Below are 13,810 nucleotides of genomic sequence, written 5' to 3' on the forward strand. Positions count from 1 at the left end.
AATAAATAGTGACATTTGCCATTATTTTTGAGGATTCTCGTTTTAAAGTTGTCAGACACAAAGAAACTCACAACCGGAGACCCTAAAGAATAAAAATCATCTAAAAAGTCTTTAACGTTTAAAGACTTGTCCAAAGGCTAAGGTTGTACTACTTGCTATACTGGTTATGCCAAACCAACACAATCTGCCCAATACACACAACATGCCTACTCCCACCCACCCCATTCCTCCCACTCACTACTCTTTAGTCTGTCAACTGAACTATTTATGAGCTTGTTTGCTCATGCTGGACAAGTCCTGCTCCACTCCCTCCTCCGAAATCCCATCAGCAAGCCCGTCTCCACTGTTCCGCATTCCCAATGATCGAAGCAGCCCCCTCACTGCACTGACCCCTCCACAAAGACTCATCTGTGCCTCACACAAACAAAACGCATTCATATATATTCATTAAAGCACACACACACATTTTCATCGCTCTGCAGGTCTCTTAAACACAAAGCAGGGAGTGAATGCCAGTGCTTCTTTCCTCTGTTGTTACAGGATGAATAAAAAGGCCCAGTGTTCCTGGGCTTCCTGGTGCTGAGGTGTGGGCGGAGCCCCGAGCCTACTGACCAATCCCAATTAACCCTCTCTTTGTAGAGCCGCCCATTTACCTGCTGTCACTGCTGCTCCCTCACTGTCAGTTACAGTTGTTTTGAGTCTGAAAGCACATTCAAAAACTGCTCCAACATTAACAAAGGAAAGAATCTGGGTACAGCGTCTACATAAACACAGAGGGAATGTCTACTTTGGGCCTCTGCACAGTCTTACACAACACACATTGTTTTATTAAAAAAGAAAAACACAGACATTATAAGGTAGGAATTTCGCCAATACGGATTAACGTTGGCACATGGAGCCAACGTTTTTGAAAGGCATGTTTTACTTTCTGTTATGCCATTAAAGCCATTGAAGAACAGGAAATGTCTTTTAATGTGAATGTTTCCAGGTCTGTGTAGGATCAAAAACCATTTCTGGCCACTGGACATTCTCAGCTTTTAAAAGACAGGCTGTTTTTTCAAGGCCTGAGCCAGTTCAAACATCCAATGCAGCAATTAGTGTCTATTTTTACTTGAACATCAATGGAGAGCAAGCCCAAGATTGAATTACAAGTGTGTAAAGTCAGGACAGATCAGTTTTATGACCTACATGAATCATGGAGTAATGTTTATCGAAAGTTCTTGCAAATATTCACAAAGAAAATGATAAAAGTGTGCACAATAAAGAAAAAGAAAATACTTTCAAATAGTTTAAAATATTGATTTAAAAAAAAAACTTTATACTATTTTTCCTCCCATAAACTGTGAAAAAAAAAAAAAAAAAAATATGTTGGATTGTACTGTGAAGGGTCATAGCACTTACATACGGTTGTCCTACTGCTAGTTTAATTGCTTCTATTGTTTCTCATTTGTAAGTCGCTTTGGATAAAAGCGTCTGCTAAATGAATAAATGTAAATGTAAAATTAATGACTCTAAAAACAACAACCCAACTATCAAGTAGAGCTGCACGATACTGGATAAATTGAGAATCACACGATTTTCCCATGATTCTGAAAAGACAATAAATACTTCACTTGTTTCTTTACTGGATGAATCAGCTTTTTGAACGGATCTCTTGAATGATTCAATGACAAATAGATTTTTAATTGTCACTTGTTGCCACTTAATGGTGTAACAATATAATTGGTATTTGAAGCGTCAATTTACTTTCAAAAGGCGATTTACTCTGTGATCGCTTCTGTAGACATCAGTTTATATCCAAAATATAAACTTTATTACAGTACTTGTGTGTACTTATTTATACCAACGTATTCTAACCCTATCAGTCTTCTAATACTCTACTAGCACTCTAATGACAGTTAGTAGACACGTAGGTGCAACGTTACTTAGTCAACAGCATGTGTTAAAGGGACTATCAAAATAAAGTGAAACCAAAATTTTTTCTTGAACAATTCTCTCTGATATCAGGACAAAGGATTAAGTTGACTTAATACCGCCCAAAAAATAATCAAAATTATTTTTAATTCAGAAATTAAAAACATGTTAATTCATTCAAGAGGTTTATTCAAAATAGTGTAGTCTATGCACGAATTGCGTTTGTAATGTAGGTTTTTTACAGATCTGTACAGAAAAAAATATAATAATGTCATTGACCCAAAAGTCAGTGTAGCAAGTATAAATGTAACATTTTGATGCATCATCACCAAAACTCGCAGACCGGCGATAAATTTGTAGAGTTTCATAAAAAGTATTTGTCCAGACAAAGAGGACATTATTACATGGCTAAGGTGTATTTATATCTGTTGCATAGTGTCATTGAGCAGATAAAGGGGGCTCTCTACCCTCTCTCTCCGCAAGCAGCTGTGAACAGACCCTCATTGGAGAGTATTTGGCAAGGTTCCTGGTCCTGGCACAGAGTCAGCTCAGTAAGAGAACTAGTGTGACATGCTACCACACACACAACCTCTTCTGCCTCTCTTCAGGACTGAAAGCAGGGGATCTCCTAAAATGCAGCATGCTCTGGCCCTGGGTTGTGCGAGAGTTCTCTGCAGTCTCCGTTTAATGCTGTCTATTTCTGCCGTTCCCCCCGCAGAGCCCCAGCTCTCCAATAGATTCCTCAGAAGGTCACAGTAGGGCTTGAATGGCGTGCTGCGTGCACTGGTCAAATTCCATGCAAATGTGTATGCGTGCATGTTCTCTCTTTGTTTCAAGAGCTGAGAAAACATATGGCGAAACTAAATTATAAAAACCGATGTTCTAAGACGAGCCCACACCATCACAGCTGCCGGAGTCCTTGTTATGACAACAAATTCAATGTTGTAGTTTTGTATGCACTCGAATGGCAATTTATCGAATAGATTTGACTCCTGTAGAAATAGGGTTTTTATAGTTAACTAAAACCACTTGTTACATAAGTAATATCATAAAATGAAAGTTAAAGCAGCTCTAGGTAACTTTTCAACCTTAATAATCTATTTCCAAGTCTCTTGTGATGGTACATCGACTTACAATAGGTTGAATGACACGTCTGCCATAGCCTGACGGGGTCTGTAGCGTTTTTAACCGTACTTTTAAACTTCGGGTTTCGGGTAGTAACCGGCGAACAAAGAGAACTACAAAATTCGACTGCTTTACGGCATATACGTCACTTCCACCACCACCCCCACTTCCTTAAAATCGGACGTGCGAGCCAAACTAGCGTTTGTTTGCCAAATGTTATAGTCATGGCCGAAGCAGCACAGAAAAGCAAGAAAGCAAAGGTTTTGTCGGAGGAAAGCAAAAAGAGGAAACGAGAAAGTGATCGCATTAAAGGCAGAATGAGGATCAACAGCGTTTTCTCGCTGGCGTGAGCTGAAGGAGGAGGACGGAGGAGGAGTGCCCGATGCCACCCGTCCCGGTTTTCCAGGGATTGTTCTCTTTTTTTGAGCGACAGTCCCAGAAAATTAATATTCTTTCCCGGGACACGAATTGTCCCGTTTTTTTGTGAAAATATACTTCTAAAGTAGAATTTCCTGGTTTCAAATTAAACCGTTTCCGTCTACTGTTACTGTGTTTTCTTCATAGTTGTGTACAGTACATCCAATCCTGTGTCCGTAAACGGGTAAAAACCATGGTAAAAACGGGTAAAACAGTGGATTGGCCAATAATGCCAGGCTTTTACTTTTATTTGATTGGAAGCTCAACTTATCGCCTAGCAACTGCCTGTGCTGTCGGTTGGTCGGTCGGTCGCGCGCGCATCAACACACATCCAAGATGATGCAGTGTGAGTTTAGTTGCTAGCTAGCTTTTTAAAAACTGTCTATTTACATCTATTGTGTGAAATGGGGGGAGAGACGGACGAGGAGGATAACACAACAAAATCGGATGAGCTACCAGTGTCAAAGAAAATACTATTTACAACCTACAACTCAGACTCAGACCCCCAAAAATAATAATAATCTGAGTGTCCCGGTTTTTCACAAATCAAAGGTGGCAACCCTATGCCCGACCGATGCGGACTTTCAAATATCAAATGAAAGCCTATGTCTAAAGGGTGTGTACAAGTTTGGTAGGGGCTACATTCTTGCAAGTAAATATATAAGATGTACAAAATCATATTTTAGGATACCTAACATGTCTGTGATATTTGTTTATTTGTCTTGCCTCAAGCTATAATGCAAATCGATTTGTAAAATTTGCAGATTCATCTATGGTAGCTTGATATTATAATATGGACGATATATGGTTATTATATCTACCACTCAAACATTGCATTGAAGTATCATATAGATTCAGTAAAACGCTATAATGACGCTGGCTTGTAAACGTGAGCATCGCGATCATTTGTCGTTTGAAAAAAATAAAACCCATAAAAATAATTATACTCATATCATGACATGCTGAAATATATGCCACTGTACCTGGATGAAGACATTTCACACGCGATGCAAGCAGAACACCTGCATGTGAACTCCTCCTACAGTGTTCTGGGCTATCATGGTTGTCAACAAATGCACGTGCATGTAGGATGACAGAGTTTACGACAGTAGTAGAGGACAATACTGTTTCCCAACTCTAGGGGGACCCCGAGAGCAAAAGTTACCTGGTGTTACTTTAACTGTTGTAATATTTTATATATTTATATGTAGACGCACACACACACACACACTTTTTATTTTCATTTAGTTTAACTTGATGTACTAAAATAACTCAAACTAAAATAAAAATTATTAAACTATATAGACTGTTTTTTAACTAAAAAAATAACACACAAAAAACCTAACCCATTACAAAAATCCTTTAACCGAAAGTAAAAAAAAAAAAAAACAATACCGTAGTATCTCATTGATACTAAAATAACACTTGTGTAGAACTAATATGCACACACAGACACGCACACACATAAACTAAGGCAAAAAGCCTGTCTGTGACTTTGACTGACAGCTTGGGTGATTATCTGGGAGAGCGAGCAGAGGCCTGTGTCGTCCCATGGGTGTGGATGGAACAGGAAGTTTGGGCTGTTGTAGCGGCTTCCTCATCACTTCCTATTGGCCTATTGAACAAAAACACACAGGGAGCCAGACGTCTGACAGTCAGAGTGTCTCAAGCCTGTTTATACTGGAAATATCAAGGCAACAAATCATCTCAGGATAAGCACTGCCACCAACCAATCAGCTGTAAGCTTGAAAATAGACTAGACAAAAAGGGGTGATTGACTATCATGATTGACCAAATATGCGCATCTCCCTAGTATGTAATATGCAAAAAACATGTCATATTGGTAGCATTTCAGAATATACAGCATGAATCATGATACAGTAGGCAAACAATAACCAGAGATTCTGAAGTATGGAGCCAGTGGACACTTCACTTTCCCATTATGCAATGGGAGCTGTAGAGCCACGAAATTCGAAATGTAAAAAACTAAGAGAGAGCATGTGCAAGCGCTATAGGTACCAAGAAAGTTGTTCCTCTGTGGTTATTGTACTTTAACAACAGCCAAGTAAATTATTTTTGTGGCTGTTATATGTCATAGATCAAAGAAAAGGCGGGTCAAAGGATAGCGGCAGATGAAGTGTGTCCAGGAATGTATTTACAGCCCATATCTAAAGAACAGTTCTTCTTCGCATACTTTCAGACACAGCTTATCTATCCTACTTTAATTTCAACAGAAATCCATCATATAATAATTGACTATGATCATTATATTACTACTATAACCACATACATTACCGTTCAAAAGTTTGGGGTCAGCAAGACTTGCAAAAAGTAATACTTTTATTAAGCAAGGATGCATTAAATTGTTTAAAAGTGACAGTAAAGACATTATAAATGTTACAAAAGAGTTCTATTTCAAATAAAGCTTTTAAAAACTTTCTATTTATATAATAATCCTTTAAAAAGTATCACAGTTTTTTCTGGATTTCACAGGATTTCAACATTAATAAGAATGATTTTTTTAGCACCATGATCTGAAGGATCATGTGACACTGAAGACTGGAGTAATGACTACAGAAAATTCAGCTTTGCCATAACAGGAATACACTACATTTTAAAATATATTAAAATAGAAATCAGTTATTGTAAATTGTATTAATATTTCACAATATTACCATTTATACTGTATTATTTCACTGGATCAAATAAATGCAGTCTTGGTGTGCATAAGAAAAAAAAATATTACTAACACCAAACTTTTGAACAGTAATAGGATTTAAATTAGTAGACCAAAAACAAGAAACATTACACAATCTGTATTTGATTGTTATACGTTTAAATTAAACATGATGTAACTAATACAATTAATAGCTGTACTTTTCCAGGAAAAACACTGTATTTCAGACAAATAAAGTGTCTCTGGTATAGTTCATTAACGTGTCAAAAATAGAAATGAGGTGTTGACGCATCACCATAACGGACACTTCTACTGTAGCGTGCAAAGTGTCAGCACTGGTGAAACAATATAGCGCAATTTAGACCATTTTCCTTGATCAAATATTAGTATCAAATGAGTTTCATTTACACCTAGCACAAATATTCACAAAATTGGTTACAAAGCCCAAAAAGCAAAATAAAGATTACATCCAACTAAGGAATAAAAGTCCATATATAGGTTTTCCCTGATTTCAAAGTTGGAGAAAATTATTACTCGGGCAGACGCTGTGGAGGAGAGAACAAACCCATATCCAGAAATACATGCTGAGGCTGGGATTGCTGCAAGCCTTCAGCGTTTAGATGGCAACACAAATTACAAGTTGGCGATGCAGAGGAGCGGCTCACAGACGAGAAGAGCAGGTCAGTGGGTTTCCGGGTGAACTGGGAATGAGGTTTGAGTCAGAAAAAACAGACTAGTGCCCAATATGCACACGCCCTTATGACAAATCATTACAGACTATATGGACCTGTCAGTTTCTAAAATCAAACAGCTGTAAGTAACAGCTGCCAATTTATGTTTAAAACCATTAAAAAAAAATGAAGTACAGATTAGAACGGACGAACACTAATACCAAACAAACAGTCTGTCCGTGAGACTGACTAGTTTTCTAATTTATATTTCCGCTTTAATACTTTTTATTGGCCTTTAAAGTATTGAACAATTAGTACCTACATGCATAGCCGTTTATCAATATGGCCTGGGTCTCACAGACAGGGATTAGATTAAGAGAGGATTAGGCCTTAGTTAAATTAGGACATTTAAGTAGCCTTTTTAAACATGGCTTAGAAAAAAAACATTACTGGTGTGCATCTTGAGACAAACAATGACACTGACATATTTTAAGATACGTCAGTGCAAGTTGCTTTAATAGCTCTATTTGGAAAGAGTTAATCATTCTATAATGACGGGGTGATTTTGTAGGGGAGTGCATCTGCATAGAAAATGCTTTTTTATGCTTTTCAGGTAAAAGTCTTACAGTATTCAGGTACAAAAATTCAGGTAAAGTCAAATATAAAACACTGCATAGTCTGCACTGTATAAATTAAGGGCGTTTTAACACCTGAAAGGCCGCACCAAGGTCCGAACCAAAGTTAATGTTTTTATACATTTTATTTATTCGATAAGTTTTGGTTTGGTTTTACATTGCAATTATGCGAGCGTACTAAAGAACTTTACACAACATACTTGCGTCCTGTAGTCATCATCTATGTCTGCTGCATCTTGATATTGATTTGTTTGTAAAAGAACGTGCATCTGACGTCAGCGTGTTGTCAATTCAGCGGGTTACTTTGACAACAATGAATGAACAGACGAAGGGGAAGACTGCAAGAGTTTTTTCCAGTTGACTTATTATGGTTCATTTTTCCTGCTATCTTCCGTCTTCTTCGGCTACGCGGGAGCCACCGGAACTTCCTGTAAATGGTCTGAAAGTCCGGACCATACAGAAAATGCTTTCACACTAGAAACGAACCAAACCTTTGTTCAGTTTGATCCGGACCGAGACTACCTCTTTTGGTCCGAGGGAGGTTTCACACCTGTAATTTTGATTCGGATCAAACTAAAAGTCAGAAAATCTGGACCAAACAAGGTAGGTGTGAAAGGGCCCTAAATTAATCTTTGTTAAGGGGGATTTTCTCTTTGTCTTCTGTTGTTCGACAAACATGATCCAATAATGATACTTTCTCAATTGTTTACGTTCACATAAGTGACTGTGCTTACGAAGATACTCGCCAAGATGGGCATAAAGAGAACTGAATTCGGTGTTCGCATGACGTCTGCGTGAAAACAGCACGAGTTCTGAATTAAATTCTTTTGCGTCTTTTCTCGCTTGAATTAAATTGACAAGCCTTAAAAACACGCTCAAAAGATAAACTTTCACTCTATGATGGTTAAGCTTTGCAATGAATCTGCTAATCACATGAGTTCAGAATCTTGGGGCCTGGTCCGATCGTATCACAGATCAACTACGATGCCTACTTACTTGACATCGCACATCTTGCAATGTGACTATCGCGGATGCACACATCGCGATGTCGATGCTGAAGCGGTGTATATCATTTAGCCCTAGAACAAATCTGGCGTTTCAAACTTGTACATTTGAAAAAAGTGAATCAAAAACAGTCTCATTACAACCATCATCACCAGACAATGCATACTTTGTTTGTTTAGACTAACATGAACAGAAGTTCAGCACATCTGTCTTTATTTCTTTGGTCTGGTAGCTCTTTCCCACAGCTCTCACACTCGAGTACCTGGGTGTGCTTACGAGAACACAGTCCCATCTTGGAAACAGATGTGGCAACATGACATCAGACCCACAATACGGTGAGCACACACGTGCACGTGCACACACACTCCTGCCGAGAATAAACAAAACCCTTTCATGAGCAACACCAGACTGCGTTATCGCCGGTTTGTGCATCATGGAACAGATCACGAAGCCGTGTTGCCTTATGAATCATTAAACACAATCTGCCTAATAAAACATCCACATCATCCGACAACAGATCAATCAATACCGCAATTCATAAGCACTTGGCAGTGCTAAATAAAGAGTAATGGAAAACAAGTCCCAATGCACTCCTGGGGAACACTAGAAATGGTAATAAATCTTTGAACCAGAGCTGACCCCATTGTTCTTCCATTATCTAGACATAATATGAACAGTCATTTACCTCCAGCAGGGTCTCTCTGCTTCAGTACAGCATGTTTGGTGGCACCACCACATTCCAGAGTCCTGTAGCCTAATAAAGCTGGATAATGACCATTTTCCACTCTCCCGTGTTTGATCTTTGTAACAGGGGAATTCAAAGCATACTGTTATCTGATCTAATTATGGGAAGTTTCATCCTCAGTCCACTAAAACAGTTAGGCTGTCTTATAACACCACATTTAACATAATCTAGATAATCTTCCGTGTCACTGTCAGCCCAGCAAAATATAAGGAGAGGTTAAGATAAATTCAGGTGTTGCCGCAGTAAAGCCAGTGAAATGTTTCCAAGTCCTTGACTGAGCAGAGGCAATAGTAAAAGTGTTTTAAAAGCCACACTGCTAATCTCAAAAGTGCACAAACCCACAAACAAGACCTTAAATCTTGCCCCGCTCATGTAATTTTGCAGTCAAATGCTGGTGTCATATTGTAGGAAATTCAAGCAACACATTTTACCCAAAGACTTTTGCTTTTTCAGATCATTTCACCCATTGTGATTAATAAACAACATCAAAGGAGACAATACATTTGTAAGATGTGTAACTACACCCAGGCTAGCACTTAGAAAGTGACTTCAGGCCTTGGGTGTAAAACAGACTTAAAGACGAAGGATTTAAGAGCTAAAGCCATGTGGCAGCTGTCACCCACCACAACCGGCACGCAAAAGCAAGACTGCCAGCGGTCTCCGGAGAGACGGTCGTTTACATTCTCCAGCACAGCCGCAAATGGACAAAACCAAACACAGTTGCTACAGTGCGCTTATTTTTAAATAAACTTTGGGTAGCTTTGCAAACACAATAGCAAACGTACAATATTTGTGCAGTGGAAAAATCAAACAAACAAAAGAACCAGGCAAACAATTAACCAGACAACTATAAAAAAGTATGATCAGGGTGTAAGTTAACAATACATGATATGCATCACTTCAGAAGTTCCAACAACAGCCATTGTAGTCAAGAAGAACCAAAGAGTAGCCTAAGCTATAGAAATAAAGATTTATATTTAATTATACTTATTTTTGTCTACTAACAATTTATAAGCAATATAAAGCACTATTTTCTTACACGTATTATAACTAAAACATTTCAGCACATGAAAAATGTCACGTGATTCAAATGTGTGGGGTTAGTAAGCCTTTTTTTTTTATTAGGCTAATACTTCTATTCAGCCAAGATGCATTAAATTGACCATAATGACCAAAAATTACAAAAGATTTTGTTTAAAATAAATGCTATTCTACTGAAATCTATTCATCAAAAAAATCCTGAAAATATGTATCATTATCACAAAAAATAAACCAGTACTGTTTTTAACATGAATAATATAATAATATAAGAAACGTTTGAGCACAAATCAGCATGTTTGAATGATTTCTGAAGGATCATCTGACACTGAAATCTGGAGTAATGGCTTTTGAACGGTCAAATTAAAAATACAGGTGAAACTCGAAAAATTTGAATATCGTGCAATAAGCCATTTGATGATTATGGCTTACAGCTATAAAAACCTTTTCACAATATTCTAATTTTGAATTTGGGGTTTTCATATACTGTAGGCTAAGCCAAAATTATAACAAATAAAGGCTTGAAATATCTCACTTTGCATGTAATGAGTCTATATAATATATTAGTTTCACCTTTGAAGTTGAATTACTGAAATAAATTAAATTTTTTGAGTTTCACCTGTACATATTTTATATTGGTGAACATTTTTTTTTATTACAAATAAAATATTCAGGAAGTCTCACCCAGGCCGATAAGATGATGAACAGACATGGATGAACAGAAACAAAAAGAAATTGATGAAGTGTCTCACCTCAAGCTCATAGAACTCCTGAGCATCGTCCAGGCCCTGGACGCGGATCTGAAGGCCCTTGTTGAGGCCTTTCCCTCCCGCTCCCATAGCCGCACTGAGGCTCTGCCCGGGCTCCAGGGTGCTGATGCCGGTGTTGTTCTGAGCTCCGAGCCGTGTCCCTGCAGGGGTCTGCAAGGTGCGGTAGGTGCCCTCGATCTCACCCATAGCTGCTCCCGATGCAGCCTACCCCCTCTCTCACACATATATATACACACCCCAGCCTGGAGACAACACAACAATCAAAGAAATGACACAATGAAATTAAATATCACGCTAGTTATACAGGAATTGATATCATGGCAGATTATAAAAGGACTACACCAGGATTCAAAGAAGATAATATTATGAAAACAGATGAAACTGGATCTACAAAGATAGTAATTATTCCCACCACTGAACATAATGACCTAAATCATTCATCATTAAAGGGATAGTTCACCCAAAAATTTAAATTCTCTCATCAATTACTCACCCTCATGTCATTCTAAACATGTAAAACTTTCATTCATCTTCGAAACAAATAAAAAAATAATTGGGGATGAAATCTGAGAGATTTTTTGTCCCTCCATTGACAGCTACGCAACTGACACTTTGACGCTTCAAAAAGTTTATAAAGAGATCATAAAACTAATCCATATGAATTGAGTGGTTTAGTCCAAATTTTCTTTTAAGGCTTTTATTCACAGCGAATATACAGTCAATCACACGTCAAGCAAACATGCTTGAGTTCCGTTTATCATAACTGATGTGAGAGTTGATGAATGTATATATGTGAATAAAAACCTAAATTAAATCTGTTCATCATATAGCCTAAAGCGATCGTGTCTCTTCAGAAAATTTGGACTAAATAACTCAATTAATATGAGTATCTAGTTTTACAATCTCTTTGTGAACTTTTTGAAGTGTAGTTGAGTAGGTGTCTATGGAGAGAACAGAAAGCTCTCTTCATAAAAAAATATGTTAATTTGTGTTCTGAAGATGAACAAATGTCTTACGGGTTTGGAACGACATGAAAGTGGGTAATTAATAACAGAAATTTAATTTTTGGGTGAACTAACCATTTAACAATCTGAAGGTGAACATCATCCTTTAAAAGACAAATATTGCACAGTTCAAATCATTCTACTACAATTTAAAATCTTATCTAAATTAAAATACTTTACACTTGTACACTTTCCACCTGGCAAGTTCATCTTTGTTTTGACTTGTTTCTAACTAGTAAACTATTATCTATTCTAAGTGTTGAACAAGCAAACTATTCTGTTATTATGTAAAGTATCAATGTAGTCAGATATTTTCTACTGTATTGTGGCATATATCCGTGTAAAATGGATTATTGAAGAAGAAGAAAAATGTATAGCAGGGACTTTCCATCAGTTGTTAATTGGATGGAACTGGAAGCAAGATCTGAATGCAAGCTTGAGGATGAGTTTAAGAAAGCAGCAGGACTTAGACTAAATGTTTCGAGAAGTCCAACCGATGTTACGATATTGATTCAAAATTAGCTAAAAAAAAACACAAATGGATGAATCGTTCAAAATAAGATAAAAAAGATACATTTAGAAAAAAGAAGAATTTCCATTTCATCCCAACTTTATATGATAGGCATGAGCCAATCTGAGCTGATGCATTTATTGTCAGCTCTACACATTCAAAATATCTTTAATTACACGATTCATACTTTAAGAAAAAATAATTATGACCCAGCTCACTTTCTTTCACATGCCACTTCATTCAGTTCCTGTCACATTTGGCCAGCACAACAGCAGTGACATGAACACAAGACAAGCTCACATGAGCCCTTACAAAATACTAAAATACTGTCACATTTAGCACAGTGACTTGCATGATGTCTGATTAATAAAGGGAAACACTAACGCATCAATGTAACACGACCAACTACAACATCCTAAATAAACAAGCTCCACTGTTTTTACGAGAATCACATTCCCTCGGCATTAAATCCAAAATCATTCTTGATTCTGGCTCTTTAATGCAACAGGTTGGTTTAAACAATTTGACTGGAATGCCTTCAAAGCACAGACTCATTTACAAGCTGTGATCCAAATTGACCCATTTCCCCTCATAGGAATGAAGTGAACATATTTGAGAATGAATACTTCATCCAAGATTTGGACCAATTCCTACCGCTGTATTAAACAATAATGGGCGACCATTTATCGTTTTGTTTTAGCAATTATCATGCACTTGATAATGCAACAATGTTTTAAAAGCTATTAAATGAAAAGACGAAATAAATGAGCTGTGTAATGTTGAGTTATGAGTTAAAGCTGCATGCACCCAATTCACCTACGATAAAAAAAAAAATCTCTGCAATCTTAACCTCTCACGACAAACTCATTCTACTTCTCGTGTGAGAGTATTTCACAAACACCGACAACAATATCCTCAACTGCAACGAAAAATAAAAGTGCACAATTCACTGTTTGTTATTACAGAGATGAAACAAAGACTGAGAAAGTTTAGTCAAACCACAAAAACATGCGAAGAGATCATACAACTCTACCGTGCGCTTCACTGAGACACGTTTGAATAAACTATTGCCAATATTACTGGTTCGCATTTTCTTTAAATCTCTATTTCGTGATAAATCGACATCATACCTTTTCTTTTTCGCCTGGTATTTCTTCAACTCTAAATGAGTTACACGTCCGACCGTCGTTGTAGGCGAACTGTGGCCAAAGCTGTGTTCTGATTGGACGACTTCGGAGAGATCTTGCCTTCTTATTGGTTTAGTTTCGTACTGAAATCGTCGACAGCTATTGGCTGAG

General features: G+C 37.5%; 1 protein-coding gene across 3 annotated transcripts in view; it reads right to left on the reverse strand.

Annotated features, from left to right (window-relative positions):
* Positions 1–13,763, reverse strand: part of farp2 (FERM, RhoGEF and pleckstrin domain protein 2) — a 50,911-nt gene extending 37,148 nt beyond the window's left edge. The window contains exons 1-2 of one of the 3 annotated variants that reach the window (XM_079627904.1): positions 13,643–13,763; positions 10,980–11,239 (exon numbers count right to left, since the gene is read on the reverse strand). In XM_079627904.1, coding sequence (XP_079484030.1) covers positions 10,980–11,183 — 204 coding nt within the window. In that variant the 5' untranslated portion in view covers positions 11,184–11,239; positions 13,643–13,763. The remainder of the gene's footprint in view (positions 1–10,979; positions 11,240–13,642) is intronic. The other 2 variants (XM_079627902.1, XM_079627903.1) reach the window with 2 other exon arrangements.
* Positions 13,764–13,810: the final 47 nt, after the last annotated feature.

This window comes from Phoxinus phoxinus (genome assembly GCF_949152265.1).
Source record: "Phoxinus phoxinus genome assembly, chromosome: 11".
Lineage (NCBI taxonomy): Eukaryota > Metazoa > Chordata > Actinopteri > Cypriniformes > Leuciscidae > Phoxinus > Phoxinus phoxinus.